The sequence below is a fragment of the Pinus tabuliformis genome, chromosome 5_1, assembly GCF_031772625.1.
Source record: "Pinus tabuliformis cultivar Carrire ecotype Pingquan chromosome 5_1, CPIR1, whole genome shotgun sequence".
NCBI classification, from domain to species: domain Eukaryota; kingdom Viridiplantae; phylum Streptophyta; class Pinopsida; order Pinales; family Pinaceae; genus Pinus; species Pinus tabuliformis.
Genome location: NC_142305.1, coordinates 978,892,021 through 978,919,546, shown reverse-complemented (window position 1 = coordinate 978,919,546; position 27,526 = coordinate 978,892,021). Strand labels below are relative to the sequence as shown.

The window sequence follows — 27,526 nt, the reverse complement described above, 5'->3', positions numbered from 1 at the left end:
ACGGAGTACCTACAATATGAACTTCACTCCATCTTTTCTCAGCAATAGTTACAAGTTCTTTCACCAGTTGTCTAATCAAGTGGCATTGGGCATGATCACTACATTCAAATTAGAATTATCAATATTTCACAAGCATTTTAATGTGTTAGGAAAGACTAATGTCTACGTCAGTTCCTCTTGAGAGGAAAAATAAATTGCAACTTATCTCACTTCACAAAACCTCCCACAGAGAAAAAACACATGCATAAGTAGGACACAAGGCACTTGAGACACTTTCTCTTTGGGTGTAATCAAACAGTTTGCATTTCAAATTGTACAGGCCTAAACCTCTAAGTGAATCCCTGTCCTCAGGCAATAATGTTAATCAATGGATGATAGATATATTATTTAGCACACATGATTCCCAATTCAGAATATTAGCGATGTGTGTAGATTTCTGCATGTGTTTTCCAAAAGCTGTTTCCATTTTTCCCGGTAGCATATAGATTAGATTTCCACAGCCAAATGTGGTGCTCAAAAGTTTTAGGATGCAAGTTGAACTAATGGCAATGAAAGATCTATTAATAAATTGTATGCTGGGATAATTCGAGCCCAGTATCTATTTCTTCGGATCTGGAGATTTTGAATCAAAATTGTTGGTGAATGATAAGATCTTTCTATTCCATGAACTAGCATGTGTGGAGAGGTTATGTTTAGATCCAACGAAGAAAATGAATCTAAATGATGAAAGGAAGAAAGGCAATGTAACTTGGATTGCAATGAAGTACGTAATTATTGGCAATCATCGTGATAAAATCACTCCAAACATGTAAGTTCAGCAAGTAAAATAGAATCTTACAAAAAGCTTGATAAAAACACTGTCTGAGTAGCCTGGAAAAGGAAGACAGGGTCTTGAATCTCCCCAACATGTTTTCCTGTCATATTACTCTGCATAGAGGATAAGTCAAAATGGCATCACATCTTTCAGAAGAAGAGAGATGACATTTTTAGATCAAGAAAGCACACTTTCAAATCAAATAATTTAATCCTCACCATTTCAAGATTGTATGGCAACACCCACAAAGCTGAATGCCATCTATAGCACATATCATGAACCAAACTACTAAACTTTGTACTTCCTGCACACCAGGAGAAGAAGGAGATACAAAAAAGTTCAAATGAGGTACTGCATAAAACTCCGGATGTAAACAAAATATTGAAATGCAGATATCATTGCCAAGCATTCTAGGTGGGCACATGTATATTCCACACACATATTACCTGCCTAGATAATTATATAGCTTGATAGATAGATAAATAGCAAACAAAGAATGATCATACTTACCAATATAATCCAGAGGATGAGCATCTAACAACCACCAAAGTGTCTGATGTGGTATAAAATCTAAAGGCGACCTCGATGTTGACCGCAGACCAAAGGTTATTACCCTACTCAAAGCCTCAGTCATCTTCAAAGTAACCTGATGTTACAAATGACAAGTTAAAATTTTCAGCAGACAAGATAAAATGGAAGAATATTGAGGCTGGTAGATTCAGCAATAAAGAATATGCACCCAGCAACTGGCAATTTCTTCACCTAGCAGAAGTCACAGACAAATTAAACTAACTGAAAGATAAAATACTAGTAACAATAGGAACAAAACCTGAAAATGCCATTCCACCTTCAATGGTCCCAAATATTGATAAATTGTAAAATTATCATGTAATGACTTCTTCTGTACAGCTATTTTATCAGCATGAAACAAAAATTACATAGTTCCTTGCAGCCGTGTTAAATTTCAAACAGCTCACCTGACACTGATCCTTGGTAAATGGAAGGAGACTTTCGGAGAGTGATTTGAGCAATACTAAATCCAGGCACAAGCTCTTATGGTCAAATAATGGGAGAATTTGAACCCAGAAATCATAAGCTGAAGAGGAACCAAAAAACTCAAGTGGAATGCAATTATCCAGATGATTTGATGAACATTTGCAGGAACTTGTCAACATTCTAGGTCCCTGGATACTTGGATATAGCATTAACTTAGATGTAAGTTTATTTCCATGTAAACTTTTTTCCACCTCAAATCTTTCAGAAAGCCTCTGCAAAAAGTTAAATATGTCAATATCTCAAAAGTAATCTAAAATGAGAATTTTTTCCATGACTCTCATTCAACTTAATCTAATAACATTTTCACTTTAAGAAGGCACATTAGAAGCTTGCCTTGGATATATCTTCGCATTCATTAGCAGCTTTGTGAGACTGATCCGTAGTGCCCTCAATATCCATAGACAAAGCCATCGTTACTCCTGGAATTCATAGGTTAAAAAAGATTAAAAACATAACTAGATATCTGGACAACAAAGCTTACGGACCATCAATATAAAATAAATAATAAAATCCCTAGTCGTAAGCAGATTGTGAGAGATGTTTTGAAGCCAAACCAGTTGTCGTGTTTTTTCAAGAGGTTAAAGTCTGCCAGATTTGAATTAAAATGTCATAAAAATTACTCCTGAAATGGTCCAATTTGGGTTATAGATCATGAGCAAGGGGGACGAGGTGTAATGCTGGCTATCTCATTTTCTTCAGAGTTTTGAACTGGATCATGGGTTATACCATAATAATAGCTGTGTATGGTTAGCGCTCCTGCTGACAGACAAATTAGTTGGCTTTTGTTCAGTTTATGCCCCTAATTCTAGTTCTGATAGGTGCACTATTTTATATGGGCCTGCTTATTTCCTTGCTATTAATCGGATTTTGAGAAGGGTTTTTAATATGGTTGAATGGGATGGGGATAGAGAAGGACGGTCTGCTTATGTTATTTGTGGAACAGAAAAGCAGTCTTCGTGTAGGTGCAAAGCCTCCCTTCAGGTTTATTATCCTAACTGGAACAAGAATGGATTGGATTGCAAAGGATGGGTTACTTGGTGCAACCTACACCAATTCAAAGCAGGGTGTAGGCCAACCTGCACCAAGTAATGACAGGGTGCAGGCCAGGTTGGACAGATTTTACGGCCCCAATGGTTTTAAATGTGGTTGGTTCTGACCACCAACCTATTACCAGTTTTATTACCTTTAAACAAGTTCGAGGCAAGCTCACTCTATCTTCAAAATAACGATTCTCTTTGGACTAAGAAGACCTCAGGGCTCTTCTTCACAAGGTTTGGAACCTTTCCCCTTTGTTGCAGGAGAATAGGGGTTGTAACTTTTGGTGGGAATCAACTATTCAAAGAACAATGAAGTTTATCTGAGGCTGTGGAAGTATGGAACGAAAAATATGGAGAGGAATCAAATCAGCAAATGAAAAGTTGGAAGACATCAGAAATTTTTTTGGAGGAATACTTGTATAATGCAGCTTTGCAGGAGGAAGCAATGAAGCTAGAGCACTTCCGATCATCAGAAGTGAAAAGGAGTAAACTGCTCGGGGAGATCCGGTTCATGCATGTCTTCAGTGGAATTGGGATGTTGAAAAAGCTTTCAACTTTTAACCTAACTCCCGAGAAATAAAATGATTCAGAAAGGGTTCTTAGTTTGAGCTGGTTGGATGGGTCTCTTTGGGAAGATCTTACCCAGATTAAGAATACAATTGGGATCCACTTTCAAAATATCTTCTTCCCATATGCTTTCTTTGATAGTAGTGTGGAAGCTAAAGACAAAAGTTATGAAGTTAACCCACCCAAGGTCTTTCCCATGGATAGGACCAAGATAGATATGGCATCCATGATTCCAATGTACATCAATGATTAATTATTCGAGCACCAACCATCTATATTCTAGCAATTACAAACATACATCAAATTTGTAAGCATGTTATAAAACATAAAACATTTAAGGATATTATAAAACATAAAACATAAAGCATATTATCTAGCAAGTGAGCAACTATCAAGATTAGTCATGTCCAAAATTCAAATAATAATGTCTACAAAACGGGCTGCTTGGCCACCACCAAGACAAAAACGTTCAAATTCGCAACAAGCCTACAAGTCTAATCTATGACGAAAGTAGTAAATTGTGAATATATCTACTAATCTCTCCTCCTTCCACCACAAAGAGTACGTGGCGGTGGTCGTCCACGTGGTGGCAATGAAGAAGATAGTGGTCGTGGAAGTTGTGGCACAAAAACAGATGAAGACGAAGCTCCTGCTGTTGGTGTGGAACCATGGAACTTGGGAACCAAGGGACGAGATGGGGTTGGCATCTCAACTCAATCATCATCATTCTGGATAAGAGCATCCTCTAATTTCTCTAATTGCAACACTCCATCCTCCAAATTGGCCTCCTCTGGATTCTTGTCCCAAACCTTAAGGTCTTTATTAGTCTTTGCATCATCACTGTAATGGTACAAGAATCGCAAATTGTAGTGAACATAAACCAAGCTCTCTGCCCAGTCTAAACTCAACATGTTCCTTTTAAGTTTTAACACTGTGGATGAAAGAATAACAGCTCCAACACCTCTTTGCAAAATAAGTGTTTACCACTTGTGATAGCACCTGCAATGCCAAACTTTGTAGAAGTGGAGTAGCACCTCCATGCATGTTCCACCACTCAAGAGAAGAAAAAGTCTCTCGATCTCTAATTGCATGCATGCTCCCAAATGGACCAGTCATAAAAGTATAGTTGATCCACTGTTTTCGTACCATGGCAGCCTCCTCCTTATCAGGGACTAATTTATCCAATGCAATCATATATTTTTCTAGAACCTCTAGATCTAGGTGTGGTTTTCTCCTACTCCTCCCCCCAGGTGTTGTGTTGAAAGCCATGATGCATAATAGTATTTAGCTGTCAAAATATATGCTAATGCATGCAATGGAACATTTAGCAAATCCCATCATTTTTCCACCTTTGCACGAATACAATTGTACAAGGTGATATCTCTAGGCTCAACAATGTCTTTAATCTGCCCCAACATTCTATCCATTTGCTCATACACCTCCCCAAATATTCTCCGATCTAAATCTGCACACTTGATCATGTAATTAATTGGTTTGGTGAATTGCAAAACATATTTAACCTGTGACCAAAAGAACATGTCAAGATATTGTCCTTGGCTACATTAGCACCCATCTCTATCACTGTTAATTTCCCCCCATGATTTAGAGGTCACCATATTAGTTAAAGCTTGTCTCACCTTCACTAGCCGCCTAAAGGTGAGGTAATAACTTGCAAATCTTGTTTTTGCCAGTTTAAGCAACTGCAACTTGGAGTAAGTGCCATAAAAGTAGTTTACCCTCGTATGCCCTGTGATAAATTTAATGAGTTGCTTCCCTCTCTTGTAAAGCTCATTAATCCACCCACATTCTTTATGCTTCACAATATCATGCATCAAAAGGTTCAATGTGTGCACCAAGCACCTAGACCAAAAGATGTGTGGATGAGTACGCTCGATAACTTTTCTTTTGCATTACAATTTGTTGCATTATTTGTGATCACTTGAACCACATTATTAGGACTAACATCTTTGAATGATTGCAATAGGAGATCTGCAATGTTTTGGGAAGTTGCATTAATGGAGGAGCCATGACATGTAATAAATACTGCAACATTGGCAGAAAGACCAAGAACATTTATCGAATGTTGGTTTCTAATATTTGTCCACCCATCTAATACAATGGATACCCCACAAAACACCCACTGATTTGTAAAACGTGTCAAAGCTCTTTGAACCTTTGCTTTTTCTCTAATAACATTGTTCTAGCTTTCTCATAGCTGGGGGCCTCGTATCCTTTTGGGGCTTCATTGATGCCCTTTACCATTTCATGCCAATAAGGAGAGCGAAGCACATTGAATGGTACACCACAAGCACAAAGAAATCGGATTATCTTTCCATCCACATCATCCCTCCCAGCAACATTCAGTAAATCCCCTATTGTTCTTTTACCTCCATAGCTTGCAGAAGTACCATAAGGAGATAAGCTACCAAATCTAGAGGTTGCACTTGATTCAAATTGAGTTTTTTGTTTCTTGTTTTTTTTTTGCAAGCCTCCTCTATTTGGATGTATTTTCTTCTTTGTTCAAAGGAAAACTTTTGGCAAATTTCTATCCCCATGGCATCCTTTTTCTCATCATTGTCCATCACCCCACAAAGATGCCTCCTCACAAGGGTATATGAACCACTATATGGTTTTCCTCCATGACAACAACGAGGGCACAAAGAATTGTAGCTTCCACCACCTTTTCCCCCTTCAAGTTTGGTCACATAGTTCCACAAGATTGTCAATGCAGCTTTCCCCTCTAGTGTTTCAATGTTCTCATTAGGTTCATCCCCTTTCTCTTCAAACCCTTCCTCCTCATCATACATTGGGTCACTCATATGGGGACTATTATTCTCTTCTTCTTCTTCTTCTTCCCTTGTATTCCTACACCCCCTTGCCATCATGAAAACCAAAAGTGGAATGATACATATAAGCCAAAAAAACACCATCTTGGAATATGAATACAGGTGTTGGACAACCTGCAAATAAATGAGCAAGAAGAAAGAATGGGAAAGAGTAGGAGAGGGAGGAGAGAAAATACAAAAAGCAATGACAAAAAAATGATGGATTTGGGGTTTGCACTTACCTCTTTCGCTCTTGTATACGGAAGCCCTTCTTTACTCCTCCAAGCTCCTCCTCCTTCAATGCTCTTAGCTCCTCCTTCACTCCTCCAAGCTCTCCTCAACTCTCTCTTCTCCGAGCTCTCTTCTCCTCTCTTTCTCCTCTCTTCAACAAGCTCTCCAAAAACATAAGAGTGAACAAACCCAACTTAACCCAAAAAAAAGAAAAATAATAAAAATAAAAATAGTTTAAGTGGGCCACACGATGGAACCGGCCGGAGGGCCCACAGAAGCAGTTGGGATTTGCTCGAAAGCGGCCTTAATCTGTGTGAAAATTCGGTGATCCTGAATCCTACTACAGCAACTGATAATGTTTCTTCTATTTGGTAAATTAATCAAACAAATTACTTGCAGTTTCCATAGGCAAATATCAAAACATATACACTGCAGCCTTCACAAATACAATACTGCAAAAGAAATAGAAACATTGGAAGAATAAATGCACACACACAATATACACAGTTATTTTTGTACCAATGTCCCCAGAAAAACCCAACTCGGAAAAACAGGTGCAAAAGCTGAGGGTTTTATTATTATGCAGTAGTAAATCTGAGTACAAATCTATGGATGCTCAAATCTAGCAATCCATGCAGAGAAAATGACTGACCAAAGTCTAGTGAGAAAAATCTCACATCCATCGATGATCCAACACTTACCTTAGCTCAAGATGAGTTGTTCCCTGTTGCCTCTGCATCACCCTACGTAGAAGTGCGTCAGCGTTTCTTGAACCAACATCTCTCTCACTCTGTTGATCAGTTGCCACTTTAGAAACTCGATCTTCTTGCCTCCGAGCTTCCACTCCGGCTCTTGCCACTGAATCTCTACTTCTCCTTAGCAAAATATAGATCTCACTCTGAAGCTCTGCTCTGCCTCTCTGCACTGCGTCAACCTCTCTGTGGAGTACGATGTCTCTCTCCTATGCTCTCACCAGACTGGAAAAACTTCCTTCCGACCATATTATCCCCGCCCCTCTCTCACTGCTTCAAAACTACTAAATCACCTTTGGAAACACACAGCTACTACTCTGGGGTTCGATTTCCCAGCAATATCGAATTCCTCGTGGCTCTAAGTGTATCCTCCAACCCCCATCAAATTTCTTCTTATAATCTCTCATTGAGGCTTCAACGGCCAAGCTTAAAACATAACCGATGGCTAAGATTAACTAGAAATTGATCCATGTCTTCTTCTAGAATATTCTCACTATGACTTAATTAATACCCTTTAATTAATCAGTTTTCCTAAGTTTAGACTTAGGTACCATTAAAGGAAGATTAATTATTTTAATTAAGTCGTCTCTAGATAGAATTTCCAAAAACGATTTATGGGTTTTGGAGAATACATGTATTCTAGCCTCTCAAATTTTGTGGCTAGAACACATCCGATGCTACAAAAATCAACACTCCCTCTTAGCGAGGAACGTGTTCTAGTGCTGCAACCCATTGAAGCAACATCATGTCTTTGCACCACCTCCTATTACGCTGTTGATGTTTACCTGTTGTTGCCCACCAACTACTGCGCAACTCTGATAAACTCTGCATTTGTGTTGTTGTTGGCCCTGCTGAACTGCTGCCAACACTACATCTGCACTGCAACTCCCTCTCCCTCTGTTGTTGTTGCAACTGCAATAACTACAATGGAAAAGCATCCAAAATACAGAACCAACTGTGGTCAGTATGATGCATCTCTCACTTAAGTCCTGACTGCTGCTAGACTTTGCGTTGTCACAGAAGCCTCTGCGCTATTGTTGACTTTGCTATGTGCCATTTGCAATGTTGCCAACTCTGCTCTGTGTTGCCCAGTATTTGACCTGCTACTAGCTACTGCAATTGTCACTCTAGCACCTCACTGCACCATCTGCCATTGATCCATCCTGCTACTGCATACTATGGGCTCCCGTAGCAAGGTATTTATTCTTGAGGTGGATCTCCTCAAGAATCTTGCCCATCCTATAGCTCCCTGGGGCTACAAAACCAAATCACCCCACCTCACTCCTGGAGGACAGCCTATCGATCTCAGCGAATGCAACCTGCTGATCCTGCTTCTCCTCCTTGTCCTTCTTTCTGAGAGGACATTGAGTGTTGTAGTGGCCAAGTTCACCACACCTGAAGCACTTGACCTTGGAAATATCCTTCTTCCTCCTGCGCTACTCCTACTGCCCTTTGATGCGAGGGCCACATCTTCCTCTTCCTTTACTTGCTTCGTCCCACTACTCTTGCTGCTACCACTGATGGTGCTCTTCACCAGATCTCGCCTCATCTTCTACTGCTGCAGATCAGCCCACATACGATCCCTTTGATGCGAGGGCCACATCTTCCTCTTCCTTTACTTGCTTCGTCCCACTACTCTTGTTGCTACCACTGATGGTGCTCTTCACCAAATCTTGCCTCATCTTTTACTACTGCAGATCAGCCCACATACGATCCCTATCTGGCAGTTTTTCTCTGCCCACGATACTTTGGACAAAAACTTGTCATTCTTTGGAAACGTTGTTCAGAGCTAACCATACCAATTTTGTAGGCCAGGGTGCTGACCCTACTAAAGACAGTTGGTCCCGGACATCCTGAAGCCTAGTCAAGAAGGGGCCTATACACGCCCCTCTCTACATCCTCGTGCATCTCAGCTTCTCTTCAAGATACATTTTTCGTTGCTCTGAAGATCCTTCGTACAGCATAACAAGTGCCTCCCACATTTGTCAACCAGTATCTTTGCCAGCTATGTGAGACACCACGTGATCTCGAACCCCATCGAGAATCAACCTCTTTGCCTTCGCCATCTCCTTCTTGTACTTCTTAAGCGGATCTACATCTGCGGGTACAGCTACCACACTATCAATATAATTCTTGATATCATATTCATCTAGAAGGTAAGAAATTCTAGCCCTACAGATCACATAGTTGGATGCTCCCTCCAAGCAATCTTGATCTCTGAACCCTATTGATGCCATCTCTCTGAAAATGTTGAACTCCTCCTCTTCTCCTCTGCGCAGCTGATACCCAGCTACTCCCACTCCCTTCTGGAGCGAGAAAATTCAAACTTCTTAGCTAGCAGTCCCCTGAGGAAAGAATTCCCCAGTGTGTGCTCTTCCTTCCTCCTGACGATATTTGCACTAGCAAACTGCTGCAAAATCTGTGTCCCAGCTGAAGATCTGCTCTGCAAGGAAAATATTGTTGCTCCCTTCTACCTCTGGTAAGCTTTGATATGGAAAATCTAATTTCTTTGTCGACTCACTCAAAGAAATAGACCTTTCCTCAAAACTCGACCCTCTTGGCCCAAGGACTGCACTGCCTCTAGGGTTACGAATTGCTGCCTACACAGAAATTCAAATCTCCTTCTCCTCTTCTGCTACTGAGCTCTCCAGCTTATGATCTATGCTCCGATACCATGTGAAAATTCGGTGATCTCGAATCCTACTGCAGCAACTGATAATGTTTCTTCTATTTGTCAAATTAATCAAACAAATTACTTGCAGTTTCCTTCGGCAAATATCGAAACATATACACTGCAGCCTTCACAAATACAATACTACAAAAGAAATAGAAATATTGGAAGAATAGATGCACACACACAATATACACAGTTATTTTGGGACCAATGTGAAAAACCCAACTCGGAAAAACCGGTGCAATAGTTGAGGGTTTTATAATTATACAGTAGTAAATCTGTGTACAAATCTATGGATGCTCAAATCTAGCAATCCATGCAGAGAAAATGACTGACAGAAGTCTAGTCAGAAAAATCTCACATCCACCGGTGATCCAACACAGACCTTAGCTCAAGATGAGTTGCTCTGTGTTGCCTCTACGTCACCCTACGCAGATCTGCGTCAGCCTTCCTTGGACTAGTGCCTCTCTCACTCTGTTGATAAACTCCCACTCTGGAAACTCGATCTTCTAGCCGCTGGGCTCCCTCTCCGTCTCCTGCCACTGAATCTCGACTTCTCCTTAGCAAAATATGGATCTCCCTCTGAAGCTTTGCGTCGCCTCTCTGCATTGTGTCAGCCTCTGTGTCGAGTACGATGTCTCTCTGCTATGCTCTCACCGGACTGGAAAAACTTCCTTTTAACCTTACTATCCCTGCCCCTCTCTCACTGCTTTGAAATTACTGAATCACCTCCGACAACGCACAACTGCTACTTTAGGGTTCGATTTCCCAGCAATATCGAATTCTTGGTGGCTCCATGTGTATCCTCCAGCCCCCATCGAATTTCTTCTTATAATCTCTCATTGAGGCTTCAATGGCCTAGATCAAAACATAACCGATGGCTAAGACTAACTAGAAATTGATCCATGTCTTCTTCTAGAAGATTCTCACCATAACTTAATTAATACCCTTTAAATAATCAATTTTCCTAAGTTTAGACTTAGGTACCATTAAAAAAAGATTAATTATTTTAATTAAGTCATCTCTAGGTGGAATTCCCAAAAACGATTTCTAGGTTTTGGAAAATACATGTATTCTAGCCTCTCCACCAAATTTTGTGGCTAGAACACATCCGATGCTACAAAAATCAACAATCCGCGGTGGATCAACGGCTCAATCCGCTTTCTGAAATGCAGATCGGGCAGCATGGTTCCCACAGGCCAGGAATCGTCCCAATCCGCGTTTCGGTTTTTCGAACCGCATTTCGGAGGGCGAATTGTTCACGTTTCCATACAAGATGTGGATCAGGCTTTTGGGGGGGAGGACGTTTCCTGCAACACTGGATAGGGCAGATTGAATAGTGAAATATCTAAAAATGAACTCTTCTCAATGTTGAGGTCTATGAAGAACAGTAAATCCCTTGGCCTGGCTTACCTTATGACATTTTTAAAAGTATGAGGGAATTGGGATACAATGAAAGATGATCTGTTTTGGATGGAAAAAAAAATCCTTCTCTTCTTGTTGTTTGTATAAATTTTTGAATTAGGGTTTGATCAAGCTTACTCCAAAGAACTCACCTAGAGATACCATTAGGTGAAGGCAACCCATTAAATTGTTGAATGGTCTTCTACAAAATCTTAGCCAAGGCTTTTTATTTACACATTCAAAAAAGTGTAGCCTGTGTGGTTAGTCAGGAATGAAGTGGTTTTGTAAAATGTAGTTTTATTCTAGACATAGAGATATCAGTACGGGAGGCCATGGCAGAGCACAGATGAGAATGGACTAAGATGACTTGGGAAGGCTAGTACAACATGTCCATGTCCCAATGCTTGCCAGAGAGCATGCCATGTCATCCTCACATGCATTTAAAGCATCATATAAGCCTTCTTGGAGATGACATCAAGGTGGAGGAGGAGTTATTTGGGGATATACCCATGCACTTTGATGATTTCTTGGATTGAGGAGCACCCATAAGCCTCTTTATCACTTGCTTGATGAAGATTGATCATTTTGACGGGATGACATCATGGAGAGCGTTTATTCCCACATGTGTGGGAAAATTTGATGTATTTATCATCCTTAAAGCTTTCTTAAGGTTGGCTTGTCACCTTTATGCCTAGTTGAACACTCGAGTACACTTATTACGGATTTTACTTGTAAATTAATTAAAAGTGACTTGGTTACCATCTTATAAATAGAGGTGAGTCACTTTCATTTTGAATCACCACACAACACAACACTTCTCTCTCTCTGAAGAAGTGCATATGAGCTCTCTTGTTCTTTTCTCTTGGACGCAATGTGATTTTGGAGGATCAATTGTCTTGGGAGGAAGATTTTTGCATGAGGGGAATTGTCTTGGCTTGATGAAGTGACTCTTGACTAAATGGTGTAAGTTTGTTGCTGACTTGCTTCCATTTTGCATGCAAATATATGAAGTTATGGTTTCTTTGTGCCATATTAAAAAGTGCAATATCTTTTAAGAAATATTGTTTCTTTATGCTTTGCGAATTAGTCTTTCGAGAATCCATCAAGGAAACTTGGTACATGCATCCCATGACTTTAAATCTTTATTTATAGAAAGTCACTAGGGTTTCTAAGAGAGGTTTCTTAGTCCTCCACCCACCTCATCCAAGTCCCTCTATCATTGACCTAGCCATCATTGACACCATTACTCAATTGAGAGAAGGCACTAGACTACTTGTGTTGGAAATTTAAAATTTCTTCTTTTCCTCTTAAATTGATGGTTACTAGGGTTAGGGTTAAATTAAATTTGCATTTAATAGCGACTTATTTTCCATTAGGTATTTCCCTCTTAAAATGGATTGTGTTTAATAAAATATAAAAAGGTAAAATCTATGATTAATTGAATGTCCTCACCCCAAGTTCAGGGTTGAGCTGATTTTTATTGTTGACATGCATTTTCGAGCATTTAAAACCATTGTTTACTTACCACTAATTTGCCTCCTTCATAACCTTTGCTCCTTTGTTGATCTTATTATTCATAAACTATTTTCTAAAGTTGTTATATTCCATTGTGTGCCCCAAATCTGCATATCATGCAAAGCCTAACTTATAGCAGCCTTCTTCTATATTTCAAAGGTCTTAGATAAGTGTATTTGAACTCTAGGCAACTTTTATCTCAACCTTTCAAGGTTTGGGCCATACCTTTTCTTTCAATTATTAGACCTTGCATTGCCATTGAGCCCTCGTTAATTGAATATCTTCCTAGTGATCTTTTGTAGGGAAGGCTCCCTTGTCAGAATAATATCCACCACTAAATCGTTGGAGAGAAGCCACTAAGGTGAGAGTGGTGGCCAATCTGTTGTTTCCATAAGTTTTGTCACCGCATTCGGCGAATTTTGAGGTCAAATTTCGAAATTAATTGGTTTGCGATTTTAGGTTTTTTGTCATTTTTATCTTCAGTTGACAAGATAGCAATAGTAACATCTTTTCCCGCAATAGACCCTTTAATTCTAAATAGAACCAAGGCATAGTTATATGAAGTTTCTGGGAATCTTTTGACCTTCATTTCCAATCTAGACTCCATTTTTATCGGCTTTGGGATTTTAAAGATACCCCTTTTCAATCTTTAGAATAACACTTTATACTCTCTTTTTTTAAATCTTCAAAAATTTTAATTATTTTTTTCCTTTTTTTAATAATGTCTCTCCTTTTTAGTGATATAATAGTATATCTCGGACTTTTTAATCAACTTGAACCTTAAAATATCCCATATATATATATATATATATATATATATATATATATATATATATATAGATATATATATATATATATATATTAAACAACTTCCTTTTATAACTTTAAAAAATCATTTATAATCTTTTCTTGATTAATTACCCTTTCGAAATGTGCTTTTACCCTTTCCTTAGCATGGTAATCCTTTAATTAAGTTTGACTTCAATTTAATTTTAAATACCAAATGTTATAACTTCAATGGAAAGATAATTCTTGATTAACCGTCACTTATGAAAGGATGTGATAATTGGCATGTAGTAGCCCTCTGATTGGTGATATGTTGATGTACTGTGGTTAAACGAATTGTGCAGAGGTGGTAGTGGTTGGTGGTGGGTTGCAACAGCAAGGTCGACAACTTGCTGCAGCAGTGGAGTTTATGGTTGCAAGATAGCCACAACTCTGGACAGCGGCTATGACTTCGTGCAGTTGGATAGATTATGGTCGGGCCACTGTAACGAGAGATGATGATGACGATGGTTGCAAGGAGAGTTGATGGGGGTGGTATGGGTTTGCACAGGTGGCGGTTGGATTCAATCAACAGTAGTGCCTAGGGACCGTGATAGTCAACAGCGTGAGGAATTTCAGGTTGCGGCTTAATATGGAACGACAAAGGCTCCGTTGGATGCTACTGATGGGCGTTTTTTGCAAAATGGGAGTAGACTAGCGATGGTTGTGGTGCTCGCTATGACGATGGAATCAATTGTGAGGGTTGTGTGATATTTCTAACGACAGTGTGACTAGCAGTGTGCCAGGGTCGAGCGGTACAGACCAAATTGCAACTGCAATTGTCATTGTGGAATGTAAGCCTGACAGCAATTGGTGGCTTTAGCAGTTGTTGGTGGTTGTGCTGCAAGGGGCAGTTGTGCAGTGGCAGGAATAGTGGTTGGCAAGGCGTATTAATGGTTGGTTGCAGATTGAACAGGGGAGAGCAGCTAGTGGTTGCATACAAGTAGGTGGCCGGTCATGTTCGAGCACAACTTGACAAAATCTGGAGCTACAAGTGACGGGGTGGATAGTTAGCAACGACATGAGGCCCGACGGTGGAGCAGTGGCTGTTGTGGCCTTAGGTAGTTCGATTTTTTATGTTTTCCTTGGTTTTTTTTTTTTTTTTCTTTCTTTCTTTATAAATGATTTCCCTTATTTTTTAAATTTATTTAATATTTATTTATTTTTTAATATTATTTTTTTATTTTACTTTTTTTCCAATATATATTGACTCTTTAATTTTTTTTAAATGGCCAAAAGCCTAAATGGAAATATGGAGAAACTCCAAATTCTAGTAGCAAAATGCTTAAACAGTAACGATGTTGACGAATTTGACAGTCAAAGACCTGGATTGGAGAATGATGCTCTTATGCAACGGTTGAACAGCCAAAGGATCGAACAAATCTGATACCAATGGCAAAACAAAGTTCGTACTTCAAGTTAAATACCCCAAAAGACTTGGAATAAGATCTTCGTTTAAGATACAAGAATATATATTGAAAATGCATGAATGAGAATGATACAAATGAGAGTGAGGGCCTGCTTATAACCCTAGGCAAGCACCTCTTCATGGAAGGTCATGTCTCATTTAGACACGCATCTTCAGTATTAATTCCCAATAAACTAATCTTTATTACAATTACCATCATTATTATATATATATATATATATATATATATATATATATATATATATAAAATCTTTATTACAATTACCATCATTATATATATATATATATATAATCTTTATTACAATTACCATCATTATATATATATAACATTTATATATATTTTATTCATAACAAAGATGTACCACAAAATGCAAAAGATGGCTAGTACAAACACATTCAACACGTGGGCAAAAGCCAATACATGAGCTCTACCCCATCCTCATGGGCATCACCCGGGTTCCTATAGGCCTTGGATGAGCCTCCTTTATCATTCAAGAACCCATGATTGTCCCAACCCTTGGTAGGCAATGAATTGCCCTACCTTAAAGGGGGTATCCACTACTATATCTTACACATCATGCTCTTATGCTTTGAGATCCGAGCAGTTAATTAGAGAAAAATCATAAAAGGCAAAAGGCATATAAAGAAGAGTGGAAAAGTCAAGTTCGGGGCACCTCATGTACCACGATTGCTCCCTCCTATACATTATATACCCAAGTGTGGGCTTCCCTTTTACTAGCTATCCTTGTACCCCAGCATGTGGCCCAGGGTTTCCCCTTTTACTCCCTACTCCATTCATCTCTTTATCACATGCCACCACGCTTTAAAGGATGTACCTTGGACATAATATCCCCTTTAAAAGTAGAAACCACCTAATAAGATACTTGGTTAACCCCATTTGTAGCTTAGAGACATTAGCACATGCCAAAGCCCACTATGGAAGGGCATGCCATTATGAAATGCCCACCTATTGTCCATGGTTTGTAAGATCTTTTACTCGATTGCCTTTGATGACTTGTTGTACTCGAAGGTTAGGGGTCGCATTGGATCTTATGCAAGATTACAGATGGTCTCCATTTTGGGTTTGGTCTCCCTATACGGGAGCCTAACCCTCCAGAGGGCAACATTGGCACATGTAGGGTGTGTGTTGAGAGCCATGGGCCTCCACAGTAGTAGACAACACTCCATGGATCCCCAAATATGTTCAAATATTGCATGAGATTCACCTATTGGACGAGGAAGATGCGCCCGGTTTACCATGCTCAATGATTCCCGCAATTGTACCATGCACTTGGCAAATGACCCAAGACTTGTATGCTGATGTGACATCACTTACACCATCATCTGAGCCCTTACAGATAGTCCACGGCCATATTCGACCTACTTGGAAACCCATGACGTTACTTGTGTGCCCTCACACCCACTGGGGGCACCATAGGTTAATTATTTTGAGAACAAAGGGCCAACCCCTTGTCCACTACTTTTAGGAGTCCTATTCATCATTGTGGCATTTATGGACTTCATCAGGCTTCTTAAAAGGCCCAACGACATGTATTGTTGATCATTCGACCTCTTGAGAGGCTTATTCTTTCGTTTATGAGCTAGTTTGGTGGGCTTGTCACCAAAAGTTAGTTATTTTGCACATTATTTTTATTTTAGGGGCTAATGTAGGCCCGATTAGCTAAATCGAACTCATTGGAAGTGTATAAATAGAAGTGATGGGGATTCATTTAATCACCATCACTTGGATTTGGAACTTATATCTCCTGAGAGATTTTCACTATCCTTCTTGGAGGATGAATTTTTGGAGCATGGAATGAATTTTGATGTTTGGATAGTTTTCATATGTTTTGGAGCTTCTTAATGGCAAGTTTTTGGATGGTGGGATATGTTCTTATACATGTAAGTACATTTTAATGCTATTCTTTCTTTCTAAATTTGTCCCATACATTGTTGTTAATATTTTGCTATACTAGGGCGTATTTGTTGGATCTCTCATGCGAAGTTGTGGAAAATTTGTTTCTAGATAGTGAATACTTCACGTATGGGCCATGTATAATGAATGAATGTTCCTAGGGATGTTTCCTTACTAAAATTCATCTTGACAAGCCATTTATCTTGCAAAACGAAGTATAAAATCTTTGAAGCTTCTTTTGTTTCTACCCCAGTGCTCCTTATCTAGAAAATTCGAAGGTCCATAGTCATAATTCTAATTAACTCCATTTCTCCCCAAAGGATTAGGCACTAGTCCACCCAAAGGTGATCACCTTAAACCATTTTCATCCTACTCCCTCTCCTTTTCTAGGCCTAGCCACATTAGGTCTCCAAGGGCATCATTTATCTTGCAAACCACCCAACAAAAGAGTTTGATCTCTTGGCCCCTACTGCGTTGGTGTGTGTCTCCTAGGTGCCCTCCAATTTTGATGAAATTTCAACAATGGGATCTTGAGATATCTCAAGCCCTAGCCTCGAGATTGAATCTTGCCCTTGGTTTCCTTAGGCTTGAAGCCTCATTGGGACCCCTACATTGACTTGCATTAAAAATTCTTTCTTTCGTCCCTTTCCCTCTCTGGAATAGGTCAAGCATATTATTGGTTGTTAAACCCTACCCCCTTGATGTACCCCCCGAGTCCACTTGCCCTGGTGTGGTCCTATACACTATTAAGGGTAATTCTTCAAGGATCACTGGGAATCCAAGCTTTCACAAGAATTTCAAGGCCTAGGAACCTCCACTATAAGATACATAACCTAACCTTAAACCTTGAAATTCCCCTTAAGCCCTTCCTGGAGAGCTTTAAGCCTTGCCCCCAAAGCAAGGAAGCCACATATTTGAGCCTCTTATATTGATAGGCTTCTAGGATCACCCCTCACCCTATCATTGGTCTATCCATTTAGTGATCCTCATCATAACAAGTCTCCTCCCATCAGTGAAAGTCTGTAAACAATAGGAAGCCTTAGCCGAGGTGACAATGGGTTGTTGCTCCATTATTGCCCTTAGCCTAGTAGTAGCCCTTCAAGGATCCCCCTCTAGGACCCCTGCTAGATTGAGCAGTAACAGAGCTCAATCATAATGCTTGTGGGACTTATGTATCACCTTTGACAGAATATATTCAGAATAAAATTGGGGATGCCTCAGATACTTCAAATTTTTCATCCGAACATTTTCAAGATCAAGGCAGAAAATCTAGACTATTTGCATTATTAGCGTCACAACCCACTGGGAAGTAAAGTAAAAAGTGTAAAAGAAGGAAGAAGTTTGATGCATCTGATGGCTGGGAACAACATGATATTTCGATAAGTCAAAACCCTAGCATCTTCAGAATTCAGCATGGCACATCAAAAGAACAACCCATGGATCTACCTAAAAGCCGAAAGATGCTCAGCATGAACTTCATTGAAGACATTTGATGCCATAGGGCATTTTTGAATAGTACCTCTAACCCTACTCTCTTTTCATTTATGTCATTAGAGTGGAATTTCACTTTTGTTATTAGATACTTTCATTTCAGCGTTTGCATTTATGATTTCATTGTTACAATAAGATTTCTATTCAGGATATGGTCTATATGTATTTAATGATGTCTATATGTATTTAATGATGCATACATGATGATTTTGATTTTGGGCGGATGCCTACCTAATGTTACTTTGTTTTCTTGGAAATGGGTTTCTGGATTCTCACATTCCTTCACTAAAGCAACGTGTCCCAAAGTAGAGCCAAATGTTGACCACACGTGTCAACAATCCAAGAAGTAGGGTACAAAGCAATGGAAAAAGAATTTCAAAGAACATTGTCATCATTCGGCCTCAGCTTTATCATTGTAAACTAAAAATATGCTTTTATATTGCAAATAATTCTAGTAAGACTATTAAGCCATGTAACAACACCTAGGTAAGCCTATGATTTTTATCAAAGGGTTTCACTCTAGGGAGTTTTTTAACCTCCCCAAAATATTTGTGTTTGTAAACAAGGATAATTGGCAAAGTTTTTCTCCCAGATATACCCCAAAGCTAGGGTGTAAGTCATTGACAAGGTCTTAGGTGAGTCTTAGTGTTTATCGAGTCTATGTATTTTTCATACTACATCATGTGTCTCGTCGCAGAATTGGATAACGTCTTGAGAGTCTATGTCAAATGCGTATTTCCCCTCTAGGGTTTGATTTAAATTGTAATATCTTGTTAAAAAATATTTTAGAGCATGGTTACTCATAATTAGACACCATGTCTTAAGTATTTGAGGGTCGAAAAAATAATTAATCCCCTATTGAGTCTTTTAATTAATTTTTTTGGCAAAATAGAAAGAAAATTATAAGCCATAAAATTAATTAAATTTGAGTCAAACATTAATTCAAGAGAAAATAAATTCTCTCCAAGAGGAAAATCATCAAAAATTCGTGGGTCAAAAAAGAATTAAATTTTAGAGGTCCTCCACCAAGGGAAAAATGGATTTTTTAAGAGAAAATTCGTGGGTCAAAAAAGAATTAAATTTTAGAGGTCCTCCACCAACGGAAAAATGGATTTTTTAAGAGAAATTGACCCCTTGGACCTTGGTGGTTAAGTCAAAGTTAATTTTTTTAAGGATAAAAGTCCAAAATATTATTTTTTGAACTAGGAGAAAAGGGATTTTAAAAGAAAATCGTTTTTATCCTCAAAGTTAAAGAAATAAAATTCCATAAGGGAAGGGATCAAGTTATTTCAAAAGAAAATTGATGGATGAGATTAATTTGACGAGGATCAACCCAACTAGCCATTATTTCCACTTGGAGGAGTTTTTTCCTCTCAAATTTCCTATATAACACAGGGGACCTTGCAGTTCTCTTGCGAGAGATCCCTTGTAGGAACAAAGGCACTTGGGTGGTTAGAACTCCAAGGGAGGTATTGTTAATGAGGCCTTAGCCTATTTCCTATGGACTTCTCTCTACAACCTACATTCGAGACTAACTTCAAAACAGTTGAGAGAAAGGATTCACCTAGAATAGGAATTCTACCTAGACCTTGTAGTTCTCTGGCAAGAAATCCCTTGTAAGAACAAAGGCACTTGGGTGGTTAGAACTCCACGGGAGCTTTCGTTAATGAGGCCTTAGCCTATTTCCTATGTACTTCTCTCTACGACCTACATTCAAGACTAACTTCAAAACATTTGAGAGAAAGGATTCACCTAGAATAGGAATTCTAACTAAAATTAACCAGGATCTTACATCTCACTTAGATTTAGGTGGTGCACCTCGTGTAAGGTAGTTTTCTTCATCCTCGCAACAATTGTTCAACCAATAACTTGGAAGCCAATCTATATTGTGCAAGTAAATAATTTGTAAAGGCACTGGTCTCACACTCAAAAATCCTAGGATCTAATCAAGTTGTGCTAAATAATTAGAATTGTCAATTATCCTTAACCAAGTTAATAGGCCATTCATTTGTATCTCTCAAACTCATCATCAGATCATCTCATCCATAGGGACTTACCCCCTTAGCCTGATTTAGGGAGATAGCTTAAAGGGAGAGGGTCAGGATCAAAGTGACAACACCTGCTCTGGGCATTGTCGCATTCTCGTGTACAATTTGAGTGACAACTCCTACTTTGACTAGTGTGTATAAACACTTTTCCTCCAGTTGGAGTCCACTCAAACGACACTCAAGGATACTTCATCTCAAGACAACTCAAAGCTTCGCCAATCAAACTCAAGCGCTTAGCCACTTTACACTTTCTCTGAATCAAGAGAGTTCACATTCACTTGGACTAAGGCATGCCTTCACCTGATGGGAGCTGGATGGAAAAATCAGTTAACTAAAATAAATAATGTGCATGAGGCTGGTTTGCATGGCTAAATCGACCTCCCTTTCTAAATAATGCGAATAAGGGGAAATAATCAATTAATCATTAAAAGGAGGTCACTTCGGTTTGGAAGGTAATTTTCTTCAGCAGCAGTATTATCTCTCTTGTTTTCTCTCTCTCTCTCTTCTAGCTTCAACAATCTTGTGCAGGAAACATTGTTTCTCCGGTTCTGTATCAATATCTTTGGTGCAATCAGCCCCTTGGTATATGCAAAATAAAGCATTGTCATGCCTTTATTTGGCTTTCAAAGCTTGTTGGTGTTTTCATGTTTTCTTGTTGGAAATTTTTAGGCCTTTATCTAGGTAACAAATCTACCATTTAAAGAACTACTCTTTTTAATTTTCTTTCACCATTTAAAATTAACATCAAAAGAAATTCCACCACTACTTACAAAACATTTTTATAATCCCTTTTGCAGCTTCATCACATGCCAAAGAAGTTTTTTGTGTGTTGTTTTATGTGTCTATTTTGTAGATCTACAGATAAAGCAGTGCATGCAAGTCTATGGACAACCCCCTAAGGTTAGCAAACATGGGGAGAATAATTTACATATGACACTATTGGGCAGATTCTTCTAAATGTTGCACTGAAATTTCTACTGTGGGTTCATCAATTTACTTTTCTGGGGAGTGTATTTTTGTGCTAACAATCATTTGATAAAACTCATTGGTAGTATTTTTAATTTTGGGTATCCACATAGGAGGCCTTAGTCTTAACTCTATCTTTCCTTAGGAGTCTTATGTCCTAGTAGGGAAGCATCCCTTGTGTTGGATTTATCCCTCACTAAAACGAGGGAAGTTGTTGAGGTGTCAGTGGAAACACTTCTGATATTCAACCAAGTCTTGACACCTTGCAAATGCTTTGCACTAAGGTGCTAGATTTTGTGATAAGAGGCCCAATTTGGAGGGATTGGTAATAGACATATGGTAAGCATATTAAGATCTATGACATAAAGAAACTATAATCCTTGTTGTATAAAAAACTAGTGTTGGCTCCAGGTTTGAATGCCAAATTGTATTTTTCAACCCACAGAGCATATAAATTCAAAGAATTTGTAGTGTATGGTCTTTTCTTCTTTCTTATAAACTACCAGTTTTTGCTTGGTTGGTCATTTAGTAGGGTAACGGGTTTACCAACAAAACCCTGCCCCCAACAAGAAGTGGCTCTACAGATCACCTGTGTCTGATTTGTGGTAATATGGAGTCTCCTAAGCACAATTGAGGGAATTTCAAACAGACAGATGCTGTTGGCAGCAGAGGTTCAGATGCAGGAACCTTTTAAATTCTACAAAGCTATCCATTGGAGGGTAGCACTATTAAGTGACTCTAAGAGTCAATTCTCCCAGTTTTTATGGTTCTTTGAATTGTCTCTAAATTGTTATGTATATTTGACAACAAGCTTAGTTTTGTTCATTCACTCTGTAGGATTTCGCAGGAAAAGGTAAGTATCCATCTCCAGGCCAAGGGTTGTCTCCGAATTAGAGATGCCAAGAAAGTATATGATTTTGCTTATTCAGATTTCGTTCCAGTTCTAGTAGCAAACAGAAAAATATTTTGATTTTTTGCTGTTCTTCGTACATACTGTTCTTTATAAACATCTCTGCTCTCTATAAATATTTTCTGTTTAATATAAAACATATTTTCTCAAAACATGATAAGAATAACAATGAAAAAAATTGACAACAATTTGATATTGATTGGCTAAAACATGAGAAAGTTTAATTAAAAAATGGACTCACAAACCCTAAACATACACCACTGAATCACGATGGATAACATCCTCACACTCCGGTTGAAGCAATTATGATTATTACATTAGAAAGGTCCTTTTGGAAGATTGCACAGAGGATAGGAATATCTACAAGACATCTAATGACATATTCCCCCAGAAACATCTTGAACCAATCATCTACAACATTCTAGATAACTGCAAAAGCGTTTACACCAGCATATATCCATCTTAAGCACGGATCTAACATGGGCCGAGAGGGATCAAATTTCTTCACGTGTAAACTTCTTTAGAGTGCAAAATACAATGCATAATTTTTCATTGTTTAAATTTCATTGTTAAATTCTTTTCTTATTATTAATATATTTTGAAGTATATGTCAATATTAATTCATATTACAATATTTTATTGATAACCTACATTGAATATATTATTATATACAACATCAAAATATTTTATTTAAACAAAAAAATTTCTATATATAGATATATATGAAGTTGATATCTATATAAATTAGATAACATAGATCTTCAAATAGTTTATTTAAATACCTTATTGAAATATTTTTTAAAAATATAGAATTCAAATATCTTACTCACATTTTTTTTACTTCTAATTACTTTACAACATATTCATTTTTTTGTCATTATAGCCAACATTATTTTTTTCTTTAAAGCATAATTTATTTTTATTTTAAAGGGACATGTGTCAACTCAACAGATGGATGGACATACTTACACATCCCCTCATACTGGGTTGTAGAATGTAGAATGAGCCTCTCGGCAGGATAACATCCATTGAATCACGATGGATAACATTCTCACATTCCAGTTGAAGCAATTATGATTATTACAATTGAAAGATCTTTTTGGAAGATTGCATAGAGGATAGGAATATCTACAAGACATCTAATGACATATTCCCCCAGAAACATCTTGAACCAATCATCTACAACATTCCAGATAACTGCAAAAGCGTTTACATCAGAAGAGACATTGAGAATTTCTATTTATAACTCAATGATGCTATCACCTATATAAAATGGGTCACACCATTTCTAAGGGTGTAGGTCACATAACAGGCCTTGACACACTGTCATTCTAACCTCGGGGAAAAGGGAAAATCTTGCATTCAAGCACGCGTCAACTCAAAGAGGAGCTGGTGATCCCAAAGTACCACATACCTTGCATAGCTAGATATCTGAAATCATGGTTGGTGGAAACAGCTATCCCCACCAAAGACAATTCCCCTGTACATCCATGCACAGAATTAGCTAAAAGAATCCTTGTAAATATGTACTCAATGCAGTATTAAGAAAATTAAAATTGCAAGCTACAAAGCAGTAACAGACCTGACTCAAATAATTGTTTCCGATGTGGAGCCACTGGCCAGATTTTGTGACAAAAATCTAGTAGTTGTTGTTGTTGACAAAAATGCTCTTGCGAGGATGTCAGCATTGGATGGCCCGCATATTTCCACAGCCAAGACTTCGAATAATTGGAACCCAAGAATAGTTGTGCATCCAGCTTTTTACTTGCACTTTCAAATCCCTGGACATCAAGAAAGAGTATATCACCAATAGGAAAAATTAAAACAACAGAAAGGTAGAGCAAGTATAAATAAATATCCCACTATATACCGGAAAAACAAGTCCTTTACTTGAAACATAATCCAGTAGTTGTACTACGGACTTTTTCAGCCTCTGCCAACATATTAACAATATATCATCATCAAACATGGGCCTATTAACTGCCTTCCAAAATGCCACATGGCATTCCTGTACCGATGCGAAGAGTTCATTGACGCTCACGTCACACAGTACATTTCCAAACATTATGAGAACCTCTTTTTCTATCAACCTTAGACTGTTCAAGACAGAATATAACTCTTCATAAAGTTTCCCCGGCACTGATCCGTGGCCATTGTCAAGAGGCTGGTACTGAAGAGTCACATCATTTGCTTCATTCTCAGTCTTCCACTGCCACATCATGCATCTCAGCATTGAAAAGCTCTTCATTAACTGTCTCAACCGCTTTACAACAGGATTCACTTGATCACTTAAGGGAACTGATTCTATTGACCTTGTAGAAAGAAATGGTAACAATTGTAGGTTTAACAGTCCAGGAAAGATGGACTTCAGTTCTTCCCAAACAGATTCAAGACATTTTCCAACAGGATGGTTCATTGCATCCTCCACCATTATCACGAAATATTTGAAGAACTGGCAGTATGGTGCCACCTTAGAAGCAAACCATTTAAGCCACTGAACACGAAGTCTCAAATCACTAAAACTAGCTTGCTCTATCATCCAACTTGCTGCATAGAATAGCATATGATCAATACTGATGGCATCAAAAGCTGGAAGCCTTACATTTTCCACATCTAATAATGTCAGTGAACTAGGAAACAAGAGGAATCGTATGAAAAAAGAAGGAAAGAATGAAGCTCTAGACAGTTCAGTCTTGAGCCACATAATGAAACCATCTTCCTTATTATCTTTACAGAACTTGATACTTGACTTTCCCTCCACACTTATTTTAAAGGATGCATATTGTGCTCCTAGAATCTCCAAATACAAGCAATCGCGTTTAACAATTGCTTCATTAGAAAATTGTAAATATTTTCTCAGTTCCAGAGGTGTTGGCCATCCTCCTGGCAAAGACAAACCAAGTCTACACCAGTTATCTGAATCAATGATACCAATATTGGACAAATGAGACTTCACTACTTGAAAAGCAGCATTTCTTGCTTCAGTTTTATAAAGAGAATACAAATAGATCTGCTCCCAGCTAGAGTACAAAGACCAAGATAAATTTTCCCCTCTCATAAGTAATTGCTGTAAAAGTTGTGCCCACTGGGAAAGCTCACGCAGTGAAACTACAATACCAAAGCATGAAAGCTCAATCTTCAGAGAATAATGCACAGTTACCATTGCATCAATCAAGTTTGAAACAGGAAGGCCAGATAACGTTAAGAACCTTTTCAGATCCTCCATGTTACTTCTATTTACTTCAGATTCACCATATGGTGAGGACATTAGCCAATCTGGCTGCATAAGGTATATTTCAATTCCTCTATTGCGCATAGCTCTTGACACTTCCCCATGACTTGGATTTACTGTAAGGAACATTCGAAATTTAGGATGAGCATGAACCACCATCGGCTCCCCATTTACAAGTCCACGCTCATTTACTGTTATCAAACCACTTGGTTCAAGCAATGAGTTAAGCCGGTCAAGCACCTGTACAAATCAGAAAATTCAGAAGAGCAATGAGATAAGCCGGTCAAGCACCTGTATAAATCAGAAAGTCCAGAAAAGCAACTAAAACACTTGGTCTAAAAGGAGACAACTCTGTCATGCATCTATATCAACAAAAAATTCGACAAAATAAAATCTTCAGAATATGAAAAAATCAGCTCTCCCTTCAATTTAATAATAAAATATACAAACCGTTGGATTGCAAAGATTTGCATTTTCAAGCACAACCCATTCACCACGCTCTAATGCCTTGATCAGACCTCCATTGATCCACTCAAACTGTCCAGCAATTCCTTTCATGTCCAAGGTTTTTTCGAGGTGCCCAAGTATTTTTATAACTTTGTCAATATCTAAATCAGACCATGATATTGATATCCCAGTTGATTTGGCAATATGTTTTAAGTGCTCTACAATCTTTCTCAACAATCCTATTGTCAGATGATTAATGGATCCACTGTCTATATGTTTATTAAAAGTTGTGGAACAAGAAAACAGAACAGCACACTGACTATTGATAGAGTTCTGAAATGCAGCCCATCTACCAAGCAAATCCTTGACAACAGTTTTGCTTTCCTCTGCTGATAATAATGTTGCAGGAGCTCCTAAACATGCTGCACAAAGATCTTCCAGATAACCATGAACCTGAATGATGGTATCATGCCAATACCGAAAACCATCATATTGCTCAAAGCAACCAAGTAATTCTGAAGTATCTGTTCTGTCCGAAAGATTATACTCCCGCAATATATTTCCAGTTAGTTCAGCAAGCAACCTTACTATTGATGTTTTACCTGATGAAGATGGGCCAACCAAAATGCACATCCAGCCTTGCTCCACACAGTGCATCATAGCTTCCAGAGAGTTACCAAGCCCTGGAAGAAGATGAAGCTGACATTTTAGATCTCGACCATGCAAAATGGTGTTACGTGGAAGAGCAGCCTCCCCAACAAAAAAGCTTTTGGGGGTAATTTTTACTTTTGGAAAAGCATTTACAGATGCTCTAACACCAAAAATCTCTTGATATAGTTTCAAGATTTGTCGACGATCCTCAAAGGTGCGCATCCTCTGTAAATATACAACATTAAGAAAACAGTCTTCTTTTGAACAGCCTTGGGCACCTGAAAGTAGCAAGATTGTCAAGACCTTGCATTAAAGAAAATCAGATTACTCATTAACATACATCTGTAAATTTAAAGGTAAAAAACAAAAAATATGCCTTGACATCATATTCACAACCTTCAATAAGATGACAAGATCGCAACACATCACGCAAGTTGAACTCCCATGGGGATCCAATTTGCCCATATCTACACTGAACCATTGTATCATTATGAAGACGAGCATTAAACTCTATCAGCTTTGAAAGAAATGTCCTGGGAATAGATGGATGTAAAGCACTGGATATAAACAAGAAATCATCTTCATGTAATGCATCCACAAAAACCTGCACTCATCAAACCATAGCCCTTCATTAAATTTGAATAAACCTATATTTCAACAAATCCTTTATGCTAGCTCAATGATCTTGCACTCACTTATAATTTCCCTCTTGAAGTGTCCAACTTATCCTTAAATGA

The 27,526-nt window shown here is 38.4% G+C and overlaps 1 protein-coding gene across 2 annotated transcripts in view; it reads right to left on the bottom strand.

Annotated features, from left to right (window-relative positions):
* LOC149168004 (midasin-like protein) overlaps nucleotides 1-27,526 on the bottom strand; it is a 394,853-nt gene that overhangs the window by 129,884 nt on the left and 237,443 nt on the right. For both annotated transcript variants that reach the window (XR_016260986.1, XM_089433292.1), the window contains exons 32-41: nucleotides 27,186-27,393; nucleotides 26,142-27,067; nucleotides 24,330-25,931; nucleotides 24,042-24,240; nucleotides 23,874-23,939; nucleotides 2,204-2,289; nucleotides 1,792-2,082; nucleotides 1,325-1,460; nucleotides 1,033-1,118; nucleotides 839-927 (exon numbers count right to left, since the gene is read on the bottom strand). Coding sequence is in view for 1 of the 2 variants with exons in the window: in XM_089433292.1 (XP_089289418.1) it covers nucleotides 839-927; nucleotides 1,033-1,118; nucleotides 1,325-1,460; nucleotides 1,792-2,082; nucleotides 2,204-2,289; nucleotides 23,874-23,939; nucleotides 24,042-24,240; nucleotides 24,330-25,931; nucleotides 26,142-27,067; nucleotides 27,186-27,393 (3,689 nt within the window). In the remaining variant the exon portion in view is untranslated. The remainder of the gene's footprint in view (nucleotides 1-838; nucleotides 928-1,032; nucleotides 1,119-1,324; nucleotides 1,461-1,791; nucleotides 2,083-2,203; nucleotides 2,290-23,873; nucleotides 23,940-24,041; nucleotides 24,241-24,329; nucleotides 25,932-26,141; nucleotides 27,068-27,185; nucleotides 27,394-27,526) is intronic.